At 35.4% G+C, this 20,311-nt stretch overlaps 1 protein-coding gene across 3 annotated transcripts; it reads right to left on the bottom strand.

The window, feature by feature from the left end:
• Positions 1-556: 556 nt before the first annotated feature.
• PHO2 (phosphate 2) lies at positions 557-13,785 on the bottom strand. 3 transcript variants are annotated; one of them, XM_086420425.1, is made up of 11 exons: positions 13,376-13,785; positions 10,281-11,136; positions 10,156-10,195; positions 9,044-9,115; positions 7,502-8,957; positions 4,842-4,991; positions 3,918-4,412; positions 3,284-3,347; positions 1,950-2,089; positions 1,515-1,826; positions 557-1,068 (listed from the first exon to the last, which is right to left on the bottom strand). In XM_086420425.1, exons 5-11 carry the CDS (start codon positions 8,945-8,947, stop codon positions 808-810), a joined length of 2,868 nt encoding a protein of 955 aa, XP_086276551.1. In that variant the 5' UTR covers positions 8,948-8,957; positions 9,044-9,115; positions 10,156-10,195; positions 10,281-11,136; positions 13,376-13,785; the 3' UTR covers positions 557-807. The 3 variants fall into 3 exon arrangements, with proteins under 3 accessions (XP_086276551.1, XP_086276550.1, XP_086276552.1); XM_086420424.1 differs by having other exon boundaries at positions 9,044-9,191; XM_086420426.1 differs by having other exon boundaries at positions 4,851-4,991; positions 9,044-9,191; positions 10,156-11,136.
• Positions 13,786-20,311: the final 6,526 nt, after the last annotated feature.

Here is a 20,311-nt window from a genome sequence, read left to right on the forward strand (position 1 = left end):
TAATATCCTTTTTTTATTTATTTTGATTACATAGGTGTGGTCTAAGCCGACCGCATATGGCCAATCACCACAAACTGGCATTTCAGGTATGCTTGTGGGAGAAGACTTGATCTCACGATTTTGGGAAACACACCCAAGTCACTTGGGCCATTAAAACTTGTAAGATCTCATGTTGCTGGATACAAGTTGATGTGGAGACAATATTTTATTAACATGAAGAGCAATCATGATGTTAAAACTCGTTTTGACACCTTGTCTCGTCCATAAATGAGGCCTAGTTGCTCGATTTATTCGAGACATATCATTCAACAAAGACACAATAGACTGACTTTTGAGACACAATAGACTGCCTTTCGAAAAACACATCAGGTTTGAGACGACTTGTCTACATGTCTTGTTGGTGGATGATACCGAGACGAATCGGATGAGTCGTCTCGGTCTCGGACAAGATTTAAAACCATAAGAGCAATTTGATGTTATGTGGGATGGTGGAAGTCTGGTAAGATGCTCGGGAATGCGAAAATGTGAAAAATCCCAGATACGATTTCGAAAATAGTTTAAAACAGAAAATCAAACATGGCAACCAAACATTATTGTCCCAATACCGAAAGCTATTTACAAGCAATCCAACAACTGCAGTTATACCATCACATACATGCAGTCATGTTCTTCAACATATATTTACAAGAAACATCACAAAGAACACTCAATCCATGAAAACCCAATCTTTAGCCAAATCGACACCAATATTAGAGTCGTATAATCTTGTAAATATGTTTAGGTCCAGTAGAGTTGACGATTGGTTACCTATTTTGTGATGCAGTCATTCTCCGGCTCAAGAAATTGGCTGCAATCGATTCCTTTCTCGGTAAACCCCAATATAAGCTTAGGGAAGAGCTTCGCGAGCATGATTTTGAAACCCGTGGAACTGCCCTTTGGAGTTTCTCCCTCAACCACTTCACAACCGTTAGCACAACCAACAGGAGCGCCATCCATATACGCTTTGCAAGCCAGGAGAATAGAATAGGAGCGACAGCGAAAGTGCTCCTCCACGAAAAGTTCAAAATTCTGCATCAGTTACAACCAACCAACTTCGATTAAACGGCCAAAAATTTGAGAGCTGCTATTAGCACCCCAACTTTTACTTATTACACCCCAATTTCTTAAATTATTTATCACCCTAATTAAAGATTAAAACATGCCATTCAAACATTACAAAAGTTTGGTTCAGGTTATTACTTCAACATTATAAAGCATTATACACATTCAAACAGCTTCAGCGATTGTTTACAATTAGGATTAGACATATACAAAATCCTAAATCTAACTAATAGAAATCTTTATAAAAAAAAATAGAGAAGAGTTTCTATTTGCACCCCAACTTTTACTTATTTTCAACCATTGATCTTTTTTTTAAATTGGGTATAACAAGTAAAAGTTGGGGTGCCAATAGCAGCTCCAAAAAATTTTATATCAGAAATTTGTAAGAGTTTGACAAAAGTTGCTTGGTGTACCTTTGGTGGTTTGCGTAGTACATAGAGCATTGACTTGCAAGAAAGAAGGAAAGCATTCTCGTTATAAGTTATAGAATTCTTCTCTCCCTCTGCTCTTCCCATCTGTTTATCATATCCAGCCTCATTGAAGTATGGTTTTTCATTGAGCACGAGGGCTTGGAGAGAGAGAAGAACTTGAAGAATGGTGGAGTGATCCGGTTTCCATGCTTCAGTGCCCGTGCCCATCCATGTATTTAATAGACTGAGACAAACCCTTCCCGACTCATAGAGATTTGGGTTGACACGTAGCCCACAGGAATTGTAATGCACCAACTGCATAAGATTATTTTCAGAGTTAAAAAAACATAAGCAGCCTCAGTTGTACAAGTTATTTCATATTTTCCAACAGAAAAAGCACGACTAAGGATTTAACAGAGTGAGGTCCAACATACTTACAGGTGGTTCGTGAGGATAATCTGGAGGAAGGAAAAAATCAAAGAAGAATAGGCCATCTTGATATGGAGTTCCAGGTGCTCCAACGATGGCCGCCCTCAGGAGATCAATCCTTTGCTCATAAACACGAATGTAGATCGTATCTGTAGAATTTTCAAAAGGGTCCATATCAATAATAACGCAAGTATTATTGCATAAAGTCTATGCCTAAGAGCTGACATTCCCTTTCCGGAATCTGGAATTTCTTCGACATGTTTAGATTCGAGTGAGCTTATTTTATCTTATTATTTTTCATACCCATACCCACACCTTCTTCTGTTAACCAAGACCAACAGCATACTTGAACGCCGAGCAATTTGTAACCATAACTGAGTAAATGTCTTTTAGGGATCACGACCCAACTATAAGTAAACAATTGTTATTTTCCTGAGGTTCTTATGGTTTGATTTGCATTGATGACTCATAGTTCTTACAGATAAATACCACTTCTGCGTCTTAGGCTTTAATAACGTTTCTTTGTGATCTGAGGTGACTGTAAATAGGGAGAAAAAAAAACTTATTTTTTTGAATCTCCAATTTATCACGCTAGTGATTGTTGAGTGTGTATTTTCCTCCTCTCTTGGGTGTGTTATAGTTCTTCCCCTCTCCATCAGATCAGTCTTTTGGAGTAGTTGGTTGGCAACATAGTATCAGAACTCTAAGTTCGTATAGGCCACGGGTTCGATTCTTTCCACCCTTATTGGTGAGGGGGAGTGTTGAGTGTGTATTTTCATTCACTCTCGGGTGTGTCATACCCCAGTTAAGCCTCGTGACCCTCTTATATTCATAGCTCCTCCCCTCTCCAACAGATCGATCTTTTGGAGTAGTTGATTATAGTGATGGTGTTAATGGGTTTTATGGTCTACCCTAAACGACTGTCTTGAATTCTCTTTCCTTTTTCTACTTGAAGCCTAAAGAAGAATGGATGTTCGGTAGCCAATTCTAGCATCTGTTCACATGAACTCACGAAGATAATTCTCAAAGTCTCGAGTATCTTTAACCGATGCAGATCAGGAGTTTAGAAGTGCACATTAGAGAGTGTGAGAAGAGTGAAGGTGAATGAAGGTAATGGATCAGGTCGAGTCGTAACTCAATGCTCATAGGACTTTGGACAGAGTTTGGGTACACAATGGGTCTGCTTGTTCAGATCTGGTCTTTAGGATCCAATTCTTAGTTTATTCAGATATGGGTCAACCATGAATCACCATTAGAAAACTTAATTGTAAATCACCAAATAAAATGCTTTTGCAAAACAGGAAAAAAGAAAGGAAAAGAAGAGAGAGAGAGAGAGGGCTAACCGGGAAGATCTTTCTCAAGAATACTCCATTCTTGTTGTACCTTCTTCAACCAACCTCTTTTTACCTGCAAAGAGAAATCAGACACTGATCCTAGCTTCTTGGACCATAGCGACAAAAATCGTGATGAAATCACGATTTTAATAGTTATTGATTAAATCACGATTTTTTCAAAATGTCATGAAGTTTTGAATAAATATGGTGAAGTGTTTGGAGGCCCTAAAGAGAGCCAAACATTGTGCCAAATATTTTTCAATATATGGGCCAGAAGTTTCAGAATGGGCTGATTTTTTGTGATGGTGATCTCTATGTTGAGGAGATCATTCTCACAAAAAATAAGCCTATCCCAAAACTTCTAGCCCATATATTGAAAAATGTTTGGCTCTCTTTAGGATCTGAGAACTCTCCCCATAAATATATTAAATGATAAAATAATACTTAAAATGCTGAAAATAAAAATAATATATGATTTTTTCAAAAAATCGTCTATTGAATTGTGATTTAATATGTATATATTTTTTTTAAATTTATCCAACATTTTTCAGAAGCCTTCTTTTGCCGAACTACTCCCGAACCCCAACTCACTATGTCTTGGACAGCTCGACTAGTACTAGTAAAGAAAGGGATAGAATTATACCGGAGCTAAGATTGATCCCGTGCCAGCATCATTAACAAAATGGTGGTCCGAGAAATCACCAACCGTGTCAAATTGCTTAAACTCTCCGGGTTTATCATTGCTTGATGAAAATGAAATTTCTTTTTTCTCTTGAGTTTCTTCAACTTGCTCCAAATTTGTCTGGCTCATCGTCTGTAAATCTTCTACGACTGATGGTGGTCCTTCACTTGTCAGATTGTGAAATTCCATTACTTCACTCTTGTGGAGAGACCCAAATTTATTTGCACCTTCTGAATGTGATATGTTTAAATCAAGGTTGTAAATTTCACTTAGATTGCCAAAATGATTGTTGTCCATTGATCCTGACAGTGAGGTGGACCCACGGGTGCCAAATAAACTTGCTGCAACATTTGTGAAAAACCCAATAGCTGCTCGAGGTAGGAAAAAGGCGCTAGTCTCCCATGTATGTTCCTTGCAACTTTCACTGGCACCATTGGTAGCTTTCTCCAACACATCCTACACAGACAGTTCTGTTCAGATTTTCCTAGAGGGAATGCAACGGATCGGATCAGACCCTTATCGGATCTCAGTATTATGATCAGATACAATCCAATAACAATCAGGCCAAACCCGATTTTATATACAAAATCTAAAAAAAATTTCTTTATCACAACAAATATATAATATAATTTATATACTTTCTAACATATTATTGGATCGGGTCCTTATCGGATCAAGACGTGGTTGATCCAGATCCGATACAATAAGATATCGGATCAGAACCTCATTGGATCGGATCTCGGAATCTAATACATCAATCCAGACCCAAAGTTATCGGATCAGATCTTGGGTCTGATCCGATCCACTGACAATCCTAACTGTCCGAGGCAGGTAATTGTTTATGTATCTGTGTGTGTGTGTGTGTGTCAGAGAGAGAGAGTTTACATCTTTCACCTTTTCTTGATGTTTCCAAGACTGTTCATCAAACTTGGGTGCTTCTTGAGTCAAACTATCATCAATATCCTCTTCACGAAGTATAAGTGTTGGAGCTGAATCTTCGTATTTATCAATCCCAACAATTTCGAAAGGGGCAACCTGAAATGATTTTACAAGAAAAAGTTCAATGTTACTTGACCCATAATGAAAGACTCCACACATATATGAAAATAAAGGGATATTTTATCATTATATTGATTTCAAATTCACAACCACAAGCCTATGAGTCAAAAGCATAAAGCAGTACCATTGTTCATCAAAATTGCAAGTTTACTAGGTTGAATCATTGCCGTTGGAAACTGCAATCAATATCGAACACTTGTACCTCAATAACAATGTGTTTTTAATGAACATTGAGTTTGCACTAAAACATGAGTCATTTATGGGTTTAAATCCAAAAAAAATATGCTTCATTTTCAAACAATGATTGAGAAAGATGGGTGAAGTAAAGAACCAAATCCCATTATGTAGAGATGGTGAATTGAAATGCAGGATGTTGTTTAAAATGCATGGTGGGTGAGAAGAAAAACTTAATGGTACATTCATGGAACCATGTCTTGAATTAGGTTCCGTTGCTGGAGGAGAGTTGAGTTAATGACTTCGATGCTTTCACTGAGCTCATCCGAGAAATTCAAGAGAAAATTTGGGAAAAGATTGAAGAAAACAATACAAGATACCAAATGCATGCCAATAGACATTGATGCTAAAATTCCAATGACGGTGAGCTCACCATGGCCCACTCGCAGAAAGGAGGGTTCCTTTCTATAACCAAGGTAATAAAGACATAAAGAAGCAAAGAAGTTTTAGACACATAAGCAAGCCCTGCATAATCCAATATGAGGACACAAGTGCAACATTTAGGTGGTAGAGTCTTTGCAAGGTATTACCACAGCCATGGGATCAAAACCCTGTTTAAAACATAAATCTATTGAGCAAAAAAAAAAAAAAAAACCATTGCTTGGGGTTTATGGAGAGAGCGCAACAATAGGGTATTCCATAGCAAGGAGAGCTCATCGCATACAATGATCTTGGAGATCTTGGGTTTTCTTTACTTGTGGTCTAAGATGGGCAAAGAATTTGAGGGAGTGAGTTTCCAAGACTTTGTTTTCAACTGGGATACAATTTGTGACTATTAGCTCCCCGACAGGAGTGTATATTTGCTCCCTTTCTCTTGGTTTGTTGTATTTCTGTTTCTGTTGTATGGGGGCCATCTCAGCCTCCTTTTCTTCTTTCTATGAATATATTTATATTTATCAAAAAAAAAAAAAAAAACCGAAAGAATGGACCATTTGGGATGACGAGTTTAAGCAACAAGTTTCCAAATCACACTTATTAATGGTGATTTTGCTCATGTATACGAGGGTGACTCACTGAAGTTGAGTTCAAAGGCTTGAAGAGAGTTAATCCCATGACCTATGTTCAAACCCCATAGAACCCACCTTCACCTCCATTAACCACTAACCTTTTGCTTGCCTAGCAAAAAAGGTTTGAGTTCAAAGGACCAAAAAGGCATTGCTCGGAATCAAATTTGAGGAGCAGAAAAAGAAATATAAAATCAAATATATTATGAGGAAAGAGATAAGAAGTGATTTCCTATGTAATCTTGCAATGAAGATGTCAACATGTTTCTGCAAACTTTTTTCAACGAGGAAAAATATTTTGAGTACGGATGAATTTTTTGGATTGTAAGAAGTATTCTTCTTCCTTTTTCAGTATCATACATTACAAGGTCATTTTGTGTTGTTTAAAATAAATCTCCAATGAAAAATACGAATTGAACCAGTTTGTTCTTTTTTCCTTAAATCATTTCCAAAAATAAAGGTTCATTTAATGTAATGAGAGGGAACATAAGCTCTTAAAATAAATATTTAAGTTGAAGGTCCTAAAAGAGCAAGAGGAAGGCCCAAAAGAACGTGGATGGAGATAATGAAAAAAGACATGAGCTCACTGTCAATTACAAAAGACTTGCCTCTGGACAGAGAGGAATGGAGGAACAAGATTCGTATAGCCGACCCAAATCTTTGGGCTTTGCTCACTTACTAGGAGTTCTTGGGTGGTTAGGCTTATATTAGAAAATCAGGTGAATAGTTACGAATAAAAGTTGAATACATGGGAAGGATAGGGTTTAGTAAAACTACAAGGAAAGTTATCTGGGCATGCCTAATTTTGATGTCATCTTTTAAAGAAATATACTTTCTTTTTATAAGACCAAAAGCAGGTGTGCCTAATCATCTCCCAATAACTAACCATTACTGAGTATGTAATAGGACCTTCAGAGTTCCGACCTGGATTTCTTTGCCTAGAATTTTCTGTTATTCTCAGCAAGTCAGTAGATAACATTTAAGAAGCTATTTCTCTAGTGAGGTGTGATTCTCATTTTCTTCATTGCATGTTTCAAGTTCTTTGATTGCTTATTCTCCAAGCGCATGATTTGAATTAAGATATTATATTTTCTCAACTTTTCATGAAGACAAAGGTTTGTATTACATTGTTTTTCCACTATGTGAAAATCCCACCACAAACACCCCAATTGTTTTTCCAGACAATAATTAAGTCTAATAGAAACATAATGTAGGCAGAATTTTAAAAATATGATAGAATATGCACACCTTTGATGTATGACCACTAGCCCATTTCACCTCAACGCTCCCATCTTTAAATCCAATAACATTTCCGATGCAAGAAAGATAACTTTTCTCAGGATACTCGCAGAGACCCTCATTGACTTGCTTGCTTGTAAGAACACCCTTCCCAAGTTGTTGGAAGGAACTTATGCCCATTTCTGTGATTAGGTGACCTTCACGTTTTTTCTGTCCATCAGCTTGAACAACAGAAAACGTACTTCCTAATACAAAAACAATCTCACCAAGACAGAAGTTGTAGTCTGGATGCTCAATCAGTTCATAGGCGCTTACTGTTTCCTCGGTACATTCTCCATCTGAATCACGTTCCGTACAAGCTTTCCATTTCAACTTGACGGTTCGCTCCTTTGCATCCACACTTTTCACAATTCCTAACCTCGGGCCACTAGAAACATATTGATCGTCACAAGTGCCCTTCTCCAATACAAACTGTTCAGGCCAAAACTCGTGATCTCCGACACTGTTTACTGGTAATAAGGACTGTGAATTTAAACCAACTGAATGAGTGCCATCTTGCCATAGGACGTCGACTTTTGTCTTTCTCTTCACAATAACATATATATCTTCAACGTTGGGATCTGTGTTACTTTTCCATAGTCCTCTTTCTACATTCTTGTACCCATGGATATGCTCTTTAACAACTCTCTGATCATTCGTTGGAAGCATGCACCAATCACCAAGTTGCCAGCTGGCATGCGAAAAACAAGACAACGGCGTTAAGTTCTTTGAGTCTTGTGGACAAGGAGGAGAAGACATACTCGAATCACAACCAATAACCGAAGCAACCCAATCAACATAAACCAGTCTTGCTTCCACGTGGCACACAGTACCTTCAACCCGGTTTCTCTTCCAAGCATCACATAACCATCTTGCTGATTTGAAAGCACTCGGAAACCTTATTCGAACACGCTGACCTGGATAATAAGGGTATGGTGTATCTTCAACTGCATTTGGAGAAATGGGTACAAGAGTTTCTGGATCAACTACAGTCACCTCACATTTTGCTCCATCATCAAACAAGATGGTGACACAATCAATTACGCTTCTCACTCTTCCAAGCCATGGCCCATGAATTACATAATCCCCAACTACAAAGGCACAGATCTTTAGAAGCTTTTTACAGTTTACTTCTTTTACAATATCACCGTAAACAGTTTCTAGGTCTACAAAGATGTCCACATCCACTACTTTGCCAAACTGCGCAGATGGATCTGTTATAGAGCATACAATGTCCCCATGTACGAACCCTCTCTCGAATGCAAGGAAATCGTCAATCTTTCCGATGCTTTGTTCCAAGTTTGAAAGAATGCTCTGTGCCTGACCACCGAACAAGTAATCAATGTCATCTAGATCCTCACTGCCACTGGTTTCCATGAAACTCTCACTATCTGAGTCACTAAGGAGCATCTCCATATTTGGATTCCTGTTAAAATGTAGCTGTTAAGCGTTAGTAAGCATATATCAAACATTGATAATACCCCATAGGTACATAATTCAAGTTTTACTCACCTCTGTAGTACTAACACTTGGAATCAGAACGATGGCTTCCTCGTGTAAGACTATCTTAAAATTTCAGCTAATCTTCACATACACAACCACCACAACCACAAGTACAAGATATTTTCTTGAGATATAACTTGAGAGCAATAAGTTGAACCTGATCATGAATGAAGGTCACAAATACAAATTTCTAAAATTCTGGTTTGATTGAAAAGCATAGTATTAAATTTCAACATATTTCCACGAAATATACCGATATATTTCCATTTCCACAAGGTCCGACTCAAAATTTAAGCGAAAATTTCTTTATGTATATATTTCGGTGGAAATAACTACTCATTTTGCGAAATATTTTGATGAATAGTGCATTTTGACTGAAATAATCAAATGTTAGCTATTAAATGTCAAATTTCGATGAATAGTCAATTTCGACCAAAATATCCATACAAGTATGTTTGTTCATGTTCTAATTAGTCAGAAAAATTAGCAACTTATTCATATATAATTAAAAGATTAAAAAAAAATATACTATAATGTGAATGCATTTTTTTTATAGATTATAATAATGTGATGATGTAGTACATAATAAAGTACTTGTAGTAATGTGATATTATTACTCTCATTTCCAAGAAGCATATAGTTATTTTAGGAGTCAGACATTAGATACTCATGCCAATGTGTAACAAATTGTTACCAATTTTCATAGAAAATACTCATGCCAATGTACAACAGAATGTTATCAATTTTCACTTCAATGATTCATATAACTGTTTATTATAGTTTGATGACTATAAGTGTGTTTTCATGTATGTTTTATCATTTTCTACATTTTCAACGAAAACGTCCTCAACATTTCTATCATTTCATTATATTTCCATCATTTCCTTAAAATTGTATTGATTTTTACATTGTTCGAAATATTGCCATTTCCAAGATGATAGAAATAGACATCGAAATCGAAATTTAATACTTTTTTCAAAGTGAGAAGCAAGAGAAAGCTAGCAAAACCAATCAGTCATACATCAACCAATTAAAGATTCACTATTCCTCCAAATGATATTAACCGCTAAATAAATGCTAAAAGGGAATAAAAATGAGGGGGATAGAGAGAGCGAGAGTACCACTAAACTTCTTCGTTGAAGTATCTGAAAATTCCAACACCTGAAGGCCAGTCCTAATATTATCTCGACGTAGAGAGTAACAAGGACCCGAAAATGAAATGATACCAACTTCAAACTTTACTTACTTGTACAAGATCAGAACAATATCTCCAGCACAATACGTTGATTACAGAAAGGGGAGGTTTTATGCCAAAGGAGAATTGCCCAGCAGAAACCACACAGTAACTCTGGATCAGAAAACAGAAAACAGAAAATAATTTATACTTCTTAATCTAAATGCCAAAGGAGATTTGCCCGACGGTTGGAGTGAAATTTCCACGAGAACCAACTGCGAGAGTGAAATGTCCACGAGGACTATTGCCAAAGGAGATTTGCCCAAAAAGATGGGGAGTCAAGTATCGATGATGACGAACTGCCAAAGAAGATCAGCTCAATGCCAAAGGAGATTTGCCCCACAACCAGAGTTAAATTCCCAAAATATGCCAAAGGAGAATTTCCCAATGCTGCGTGAAATGACCACGAGGGTTAAATGCCAAAGGAGATTTGCCCAACAGGAGCGAAGTTCCCACTAAAAACTAACTTTGGTGGAATAGTTGAATTTTGCACAAAAACTAACTGCCAAAGGAGACCAGAAGGATTCTTGTCAAGCGTGTGTTGCCAAAGGAGATCTTCCCAACAGAACTGAATCTTTCACGTATGCGACCAAATTCATAAGAAGAAATTTCTAATGCCAAAGGAGATTTGCCCAAACAACGAATTTTTCCCTGAAGCAATAATGGCAATGGAGATTGATCCCAACAATGCCAAACTTCTCTTGCAATAATGATTTGCAGCCAAAGGAGATTTGCCCAAAGAAAACCTTCACTCAACCTACAGAAAAAAGCCAATCAAGCCAGATCATCTATTTAACAATATGGCTTTATAAGAACCCTCTTGGTGCTCAAAAGAACTGTTTTGGCCTGTTCGACAGTGCGGTGAAACCTGTAGTGACAATACTAGTTAATAATTTCTTTAAACTTTTAAAAGCTAAAAGAGAAAGAAAGGCAAAACAACTATAAGAATAAAAATGTTGAATTGCTTTCAACTTTCAACAATAACTTAAATGTACTCCCAGTAAATAAAGAGAGACTATCATCCAACACGAAAGTCTATAAAAGAATAAATTAAAAAGAACAAAAAACCAATCAAACACTCCATATATTAAAGTACTACGTGGGTAATAAAATCCCCTTAATTAATCTGGACCATACACATGATGACCATTGACGATGAAACGTGATAAACATGATGGAGGGGAGATACTACTTTTGAAGGTCGTAATGGAGGAGTTACAAATTGAAGGCCATGATTGGGGAAGTTACAAATTGAGGGAGTAATGGGGCAATTACACTTTTTGTATCTATTTAAGAGAGCTTTTTTGCTCATATTTTAGGGGAGTCCTTGGGGGCTACTAGAGAGTGTAATTGTAATTTTGTAACTGATAAATTTGGGGGTTCAACTAAAAACCAATTGGCAATGAGTGGAGAGGCCCAGGAGGTTATAAGGAGAAAGACAAGGAAATGAGTGTCCGATGTGGGACTAAATTCAATACGCCCCCGCATGTGTGGACCAGACCGGGCCAAAGCATGTGGAGATATGAACTAAGTGACATGGAGGAGAGAAAGGCCCGCTCTGAAATCATGTTAACCAACCAACTACTCCAAAAGACCGATCTATTGGAGAAGGTGAGAACTATGAATATAAGAGGGTCACAGGGCTTAACTGGGGTATGACTCACCCGAGAGTGGAGGAAAATATACACTCAACACTCCCCCTCACCTATAAGGGAGGAAAGATTTGAACCCGCGAACCATACAAACCTAGCGCCCTGATACCATGTTAAATTTGGAGGTCCAACTCAAAACCAATTGGCAATGAGTGGAGAGGCTGAGGAGCTTATAAGGAGAGAGACAAGTCAATGAGTGTCCGATGTGGGACTAAACTCAAGAGTAACCAAGTTGACTTGCTATTAGATTAGCTCACGAATTCAGGGACATAATCTGCATTTTGCAATGAACCCCATTAACAAATTTCTTGAGTTATTCTTGTTCTCTCTATTTCATCTTTTACACTATTTATCATTTATTTTGTTAATTTCTGGTTTCATCATTTTATTTGTGTTGAGATGTCTAATATTCCTATTGGGCTTAGGCTTTAAGAGGCAAACATTATCAAAGGGGACCTTTTCCGAAGAGGAGTGGGATTGCCCAAAGGGTTTTTCGGGACGTAGGTATTTTGCCTATCGGGGTAGGGTTTTTGATGTTTTTTGCTCTGCAAGGTTCCTTGCGGCTGAGAGAATTGTAGAGATCAGGGAGTTTGTAATCTTTGTCGCTGATAGTGGATTTTTGTCCCTCTCTTTAGTGGACGTAGGCAATTTTCTGAACCATGTAAATCTTGTGTGCTTGGTGTGTTCGTTTTTGTCTTTATATATATTTATTTATTTATTTATTTTGCTCGTCATGCTTCCAGACGACAACTTGATTGTTCAGGATCTAACCTAGAAAAAATTACCACCTTTATACATAGGTAATTCCCACAAAAACTATTCCGAATCAAAAGGAAAAACTAGGCAATTTCTTGAAACCATAAAAGGATGACTCAGGGTGTGTTTGGATCACCATTTTTATTGGCAAGAAGGAAAATCGAAAAATTCTTAAACAAAATCCTTTTTTGACATAAAAATGGCAATAAAAGGACCCTGAAAACATCAACAAATTTGCTATGTCATGCTTTTCAAATGAAGTCTAACAAGTACCAACACCCATTAAAGAACTTCCCAAATTTCTGAAAAGAAGAAAAGATGAAAAACGAAAAACTTTAAAACTTAGCATGAAAATATCAATTCAAGTATGAAAATGATGATATAAATCAAAACTAAATTAATTTCTATACAAAAATTCAAACTTTGCACCAAAGTATGATGTTAAAACATTTAAATTCAATTACCGTTCAAAATAATTCATAATTAATTCCATGAAGAGTAGAATTCACAATTAACTCTTCTGGAAAAAAAAAGTTGCAAAAATTAGGGAGTAAGAAAAACCCATTGAATAAAAATGAAAAAAAAATTCCTAAAATTTTACCTAAAACAAAATACAATTTTACCAATCTTAAATATATGAAACATAAGAGCCAAGCTCTCAAAAATCTTATAAAAATGAAAGGAAAAAAAAAACCATACCTTTGAACGACTCGAAAGACCAATCGGAGCCCAATGAACCTAATATTGAGAGCCAAAAATCCCAGATTTTTCTTCTTCTTGAATTTAGGACAATATGATCAAGAAAACTCGAACAAGAGATAGAACCAATTGTTTTAAGTCATTCTTTGATCTTTTGAAAGCAGAGAAGATGATCAAAGCTGAGAGAGGGACGAGTGAGAGAAGGGAAGAGAGGGTATTTAAAGAAGTCCATTCTCTCCCCAAATCATATCCATCACGCCATTATCGAAACCTCCAACCATTGCAGAGTTGCAGAGAGAGAGAGAGATTTGTCTTCGACACTGTATTTTTTTCTTTGTTGGTTTCTCTGTTCTTAACCTCTGGACATCTTTCAACAATTGACTTCTCGAGTGCTTTTGCGTCCAACGAAATTTAGTACAAATCAACAGTTAAGCAGTTGAAATACCAAAAAGTAATTATAGTGTCCACTGTCGTTGGACACAAATGCGTCCAATGACAAATAATTTTTTTTTGTATTCCGTTATCCCTTTCTTTCTTTGGGAAAATACTTTCCCACAAAAGAAACCATTTCCTTATAAAGATAGTGAGCCAAAAGGTCTTACTAAACCTCATCCACACTGTCAAAAAGACCTCGAGATTTGTGACTTTTTTACAAATCTCAGGGTCTTTTTGACAGTGTATGAGACTTAGTAAGGCCTCTTTTCCTCACTATGTTAGTAAGGCTAGTCGGACTCTTCCCAAAATGATCTCAAAAACAGAATTCCTTGAGAGCATGAATTTCTCTTACTTTTTTACTAAAGTACTTCATGGAAAAACTAAGAGACTTGATATGGTGGTGTCATGTGGTATGTTCAGTGATCTAAATTTCAAGGAGAAAAAAAAATGATTAAACTGAATTGGTTCGCTACCTTCTCCATGCCTAATTCACAATTTATTTTGATCCCGTTAGGTTTGGATTCTAGAACTTGGTTCTTTCCTAATTCTCGTAATCCAAATTTAAAATTCAATGTTAATTTAGATTAGGAAACCAATTTCCTCATATTTGTAATGAACTCAAAAATAGATTAGGATTTTGATTTTTGACATTAATATTGTAGACACCCCATTTTTGCCTAGGCCGAGCTCGAGAACATTAAAAACCTTTCAAAAATGAGCTTGACTCAAGAAATTTTTCAAAATTTTTTAAAACCTAGCTTTCAAGAAGTTTGATGGCCCGAAGGCCATTTTCAGAGGGGAGTTTTAAGCTTAATCGAACCTTATCTTTTGTCAGGTCATATATTAATTCTGGAATGACCTCACCCTTGCCAAAGGCAAATTTTGGTATGGTTAAACTTAAGGTTTGGTCAAAGTTGAATTTTGATTAAATTTGGCATGGTTAAACCTTAGGTTTGGTCAATTCTATTGGACAATTAAACCCACGTGTGCTCGAATTTTATTAGAGAAAATGACCCCCAAATCCTTTTTCTTAATGGATTTTTCCTCAAGAAATTTTTTTTTTTTTTTTGGCATTCTTATCCTTGTTTTATTCTCCTAATAGTCTCTCAATTAAGGATCCTTTGGTAGTCCTCTAATTCTCCTAAACTTGATCCTAAGTTTTGTTTGGTTTCCACTCAAGGATAATTACGTACCTAACCCAAATTTGTTAGGACTCATTAGAGTAAATCCCATTTCTACCTTTCTAATTTTCTTCAAAATTCATATGGCTCCCATGACATTCAATGTAAATTGACTATTTTCTAAAGCTATAACTACTTTATTCTCCCTAGAAAATTCTATAGAATTTGTGTCAATTGACCATTTAATCCATAGTTTGTTGGAGATTCTCTCAAGTAAAGTGACTAAAAAGGTCAAAAACCTATCATCTAATTATATGTCATTTGGTTTATTTCTCTACAATTGACTCAAGATCAAGGTTTCAAGACCATTCTAACATCAATTAAGAATTCTCTAAAATTTTGGGTTTTTGCCATCCTATCTATTGATAAAGACCATTGAGGCTAAGGAGAAGAGAAGTAATTATGATTTTTCATGAAGGTTTTGGTAAAATTATTGGGAACTTGAGGATTTAGGACCAATTTATCTCTAAGTTCTCCCAAAATTCATAAATAGGAAATCCTTCCAAGGCAAATAGAAGTGTTCATTTGGCAATCCAAAATTTTGTCCAAATCCCTCACTTTTCTTTCAAGCCTCCCTATTCTCTCAAACCTCTCCCAAAATTCATAGAAGAAAAATTAAGAAGAACAAAAAGAACAAGGAAGAAAAAAAAAAAAAGACTAAGGTGGGGTCAAACCTCAATTTTCCTCTCCTATATTTTTTTAAGTAATTTTTCTATATTTTAGTCTACTTTCATACTTTTTAATGAAGTTCTTTAAAATTTTAGTTAGAGACTTAGTGGTAGAGAGTAATCCCTTCTAAGGTAATCTTCCTCATTAAGTGGTGCCCATTCACACTTTAATTGAATGACAGCGACTCTTAAACCTGTGTAAATGAGTTCGAACCCCCAAAGGTTTCGAATCTCACATATCTACAAATATAAAAAGAAGAATCATGAATAATAAATCCAAATAATCCAAGCCAATTACCTTCCAATTCATTGTCTGCCAAAATGACTAGTATTTTGCCAAACTTACCATCCTAACCATGGATTTAGTAAATCTTACTTGCAAAAGAATAAAATATATATGCAAATTGAAAGAACTAAACAAATCAAAGTTGACAATGATTATTACTTATTCCTAACTTTCTTTTCCACTTCAATATTGATATTCTATTATTATATAGAATCTTTGTACGATTTAAAAACTAAAATAAAATCGTGGAGGTTAATTGACCAAGGTCAATGGGACACACGTTACATGGGTCTAACAAATAATATTAAATTTAGTGTTTGCGTAGTAATGGTCAAAAACAATTTGAAGGCGTGAACCTACCAAATTGGTTATAATTTATTAAGTCTATGAATGTTGAGACCGTGATCTCAGTACAAAACCGACCTTCACTTACTAATTACAAACCATTATCTCACTTCTAGCTTCTTTAAACAAAAGAGTAAACTATGATTTCCTTTGCATATGGACATACTTACATGTATAGTGCACGAATGCGGCCCTCTATACAAGCTCGATCGATAGATGGTCAGTCGATTGGTCAATTGTTCGATCAGGCATATATGATTTCTAGGAGTACGAAACATGGGCATATCATGTCGACAGATGATCATAGGAGTTATTGAACCTATCTTGAAGATCCTTATCTATTTTTGCTGAATAATTGAATGAAAAACCAAAATTCTATTCTAAAATTTTCTAGACCATGTACATTACATCAATGGTTTTCAATCTCGGTTTGACGTCTCGTCTCGTCTTGTCCATGGTCGAGATCGTCTCAGACGAGTCAACTCGTCTCGGATGAGATAATCCATTACTCGGTTAACATGGATTAATTTACATATATTTAAATTAAAATAATTATAATTTTATAATAAAATAGTGTAGATTAAGAAATGTTTAGTCATAAAGTGATATGTTTGTTTATATAATAAATATTTAAAATTTAAAAAAAATTAATTATTTTAATCAAAATCTATAAAATCCCAGTTGACTCAGCCGAGTTGTACTAACTTGGCCGAATTTTACTGACTTGGATGAGATTTTCAAAATATAGTCCGAGATATCTCGCTTATCTCACGAGATGACGTGAATGTTGAGACACAATCCAAATCCTTATTGTTACTTAACAAGACCGAGATGACACGGGCGACTCATCTCAATCTCGGACTAGATTGTTACTTAACAAGACCATGATTACATCACGTTTTAAATATATATAATGGGCAAGTGTATTCTTATGTGTGATTCAATTTCAAACTTTGGTTCGAAAAGGACAGTCGGTTTGTTTGGCTGCAGTGCTTGATTCATCAAATTTATTGAAATAAAAAAATATAATTTGTAGCTTTAAGACAACTGGATGGTAATCGAATGTTCTTGGAATAATCTCACTTTATAGGGTCACATTATCCTTTTTTTGTTATTTTCTATCCTTAAAGAGTTATAGTGCCACACCCCTTAAAATGGGTTTCCTGTATTAGTGGGCAACACCCTCAAGTCACTATCCAAGTTTTTGATTAAGACACAGAATTGGATTAAGGATATTCCAGTTGTAACATTTACCGTCAAATGTGGAACAAGGTAATTCCAATCATGGATACTTATTACATTGCACAGATACAGAACAAGGAAATTAAAATATATATTCGGATTTTGTGCTGTTTTTTTATAAGTCACTTTTGCCGAGTCAACAGATATCCGATATCTACGATATTATTGCTTTCAACTTCATTTCTTCTTTAGACCGAAGGGTCTTTTTAGTTAAAGAGAATTGACTTTGAGAGAAATATGAATTGCTAGAAAAAGTGGCTGTGGGGATATAAATTCTACCTTTAGTATGAACCTAAGAAAAGAGAGTTGCCTTTAAGTGTGAGAGGTGAGGTTTATCATGAGAGAATAACTCTTGGAGGTGAGAAAATCATTTTCCTAGGTTGAAGAAAGGTAGGAAAATGTTTTCTCACTTTAGGGAAATATTGCTTTAGACAAAAAGAAAAAATGGATTTCTATAGAAATTATGCAATCTACACGAGGAAATCACAATTTCCAAATAAAATCATTTTTTTTTTTACTTTCATCTACTCTCATTGTCTCGTGCATGATCATACAGACAATAAGTAATTGCTTTGTTGGCTTGGCATTCTTAGTTTTAAGGTACCTCTCCCTATTTTGGTGGAAATTATAGATATATCCGTTGTTTTCGAAGTAAAAACGTACCCCTTGAGTTTGGTCTTTCATGGTATACTAACTCTAAATGACTGAATGCCCACTTTCAACCTTTGAAAATCCTTGTGATTTTTTCCCCAAAAGTCCATTAACTTCAATCTCTAGGATAATTTTTCTTTTCTTTTCAATCTCTTAAACTAGCAAAGTATGACAAACTTTGACGCATTTGTCCCTAGAAGAGCAAACTAACTTCACGAAAGTGCAGAGCCCAAGCTTCTAAACTCATTTCAAACATACATCAAAGCAATCCACATCTAAAAAAATATTTGACCTGAGCCTGAACTCATATTTGATCTCTAACCCGTTCATGATCTAAAATTGAGATCGTATTTACCTTAGTTTTGTTCCTAATCAAATCCCTAACTCATATTCGACCAGATTCATAACACATAAAAAGACCACGAGCAAGTATCTAAGTCTGAGTACATCCTCTCACATGGATAAATATAAAAAAGATCTTATCATGACTGATGGGATACCATATGTCAAAGATATTGTTTTATTTCACATTAATGACCTACAACACTTACCCATCATGTTCTAATCTTACTGACGAGTGACAGATCCATCTCTCAAAACACTCAAGTACATCTCAATTAAACAACTTATCTAACATCTAGATCAGTCGTATGGTGATACCTCTCCCTGGATTTCGTCTATAAAAGTTAACCTACCAAACGGAGAAAGGGGGCTACCAGTTAGTTGACTAATGAGAATTATAGAAGCAAAAAAGTCATAATGTAATATAACTATTCATCTTCTTCTCTATTTATTTGAGTACTAACTAAATTTTTGGATGATCGTTGATAGACACCACATTGGAGCTTCATTCTTCCCACCTTCTTATCTTACCATCCTAAACCAAGGAGCATGAAAGAGTCAGACTACTATCTTGAAGGGGAAGAGGTCAAAAGATCAAGATCAAACTCACCATCAGAAGAGGTTCATCAAAGCAACACCAACAAGGAAGAAAACTTTTCGGATCAATCCTACAATTAGACAACCATTCTCATCTCGAGGAATGGAAGGCCTAAAAAACCTTTGTTGTACAATAATACACCACAAGGTTCCACAAGCAAGCTATTATTCTGGGGATCTCCATTGTGGAGTATCAAACCCTAATGAAAGATCTCGAGGGGTCCCAAGGGAGTTCAAATGTTTTAGGGAAAAAAAACACAAGCCATTGAAAGAAAGAATAGATCTTCATGGAAGAGGAAATCGCTTCATCAACATAATTAGGTTTGGGATATCATAGTATGACAAAATTATCTTTAAAAAAAAAAATTATGATTATTTCGTAAATTCTTTTAATTAGTAATTTAATCGTGATTTATTCATTAATTCTTAAGAAATATATTTTGTATTTTATTTACTGTGTACATTTTTAATATTATTTATAAGTAATAACATGTAATTTAATTTTTAATTTTCTTGATTTAGCCAACAATTTTCGAATTCTTTTTCAAAACGTTTTTCCTTGTCAAAAGATTCTCCAATCCCAAGTTTTCGACCATGTTTCCATTTATCACTACCATTGACTCACAATAGAGGAGGGGACATAAATTAAAGTACATAACATCTCTCCAATTCAATGGATTTTTCAAATTCTCTCTTTTACGAGAGTAGCTTAATGATTTTTCTTTCTACTCTTCATTCAATTATTTGAATGATCAACATTTATGTTAGAACATGTTAAAGTTGTTTTTAATAGAATAGTCATTTTAATTTTTTTGATAGTGGGAAGAGTATAATAAAAAATAAAAAAGGAAAGGAAAATATACCCCACTAGGAACACAATGGGGGTATTTTCCCTATTTAATGGAACAAAAGGTGGATTAATTAATGAAAAAAAATATTACAAATGGTTTAATCATGAACCACTAACTGACTTATAGTGCTCCACAGAAAGGTTCCACAAATTTAAAAACGTGGTAGACTTGCAAGAACACTTTTTCTAAAGATTGGTCTTTGGATTTTGCTTAGTTATGATATGTAAAGTCATAATAATATTAAATTGTCTCCATTTTACAAATGATACAACTTATAAACCAAAAAATTGATGGATACATTTTTCTTTTTTGTTCTTGGTAAATAACTAAAAGAGGGT

This window comes from Akebia trifoliata, chromosome 13, assembly GCF_017979445.1.
Source record: "Akebia trifoliata isolate Shusen 1 chromosome 13, ASM1797944v1, whole genome shotgun sequence".
Lineage (NCBI taxonomy): Eukaryota > Viridiplantae > Streptophyta > Magnoliopsida > Ranunculales > Lardizabalaceae > Akebia > Akebia trifoliata.

Bases quoted from the DNA above. Each gene is read 5' to 3' on its own strand.
- PHO2 (XM_086420425.1), bottom strand. From the start codon at position 8,947: ATGGAGATGCTCCTTAGTGACTCAGATAGTGAGAGTTTCATGGAAACC. The intron at 2,090-3,283 runs GTTAGCCCTCTC...AAAATTCTACAG, and splicing joins TCTTGAGAAAGATCTTCCCG to ATACGATCTACATTCGTGTT. The intron at 1,827-1,949 runs GTAAGTATGTTG...AATCTTATGCAG, and splicing joins ATTATCCTCACGAACCACCT to TTGGTGCATTACAATTCCTG.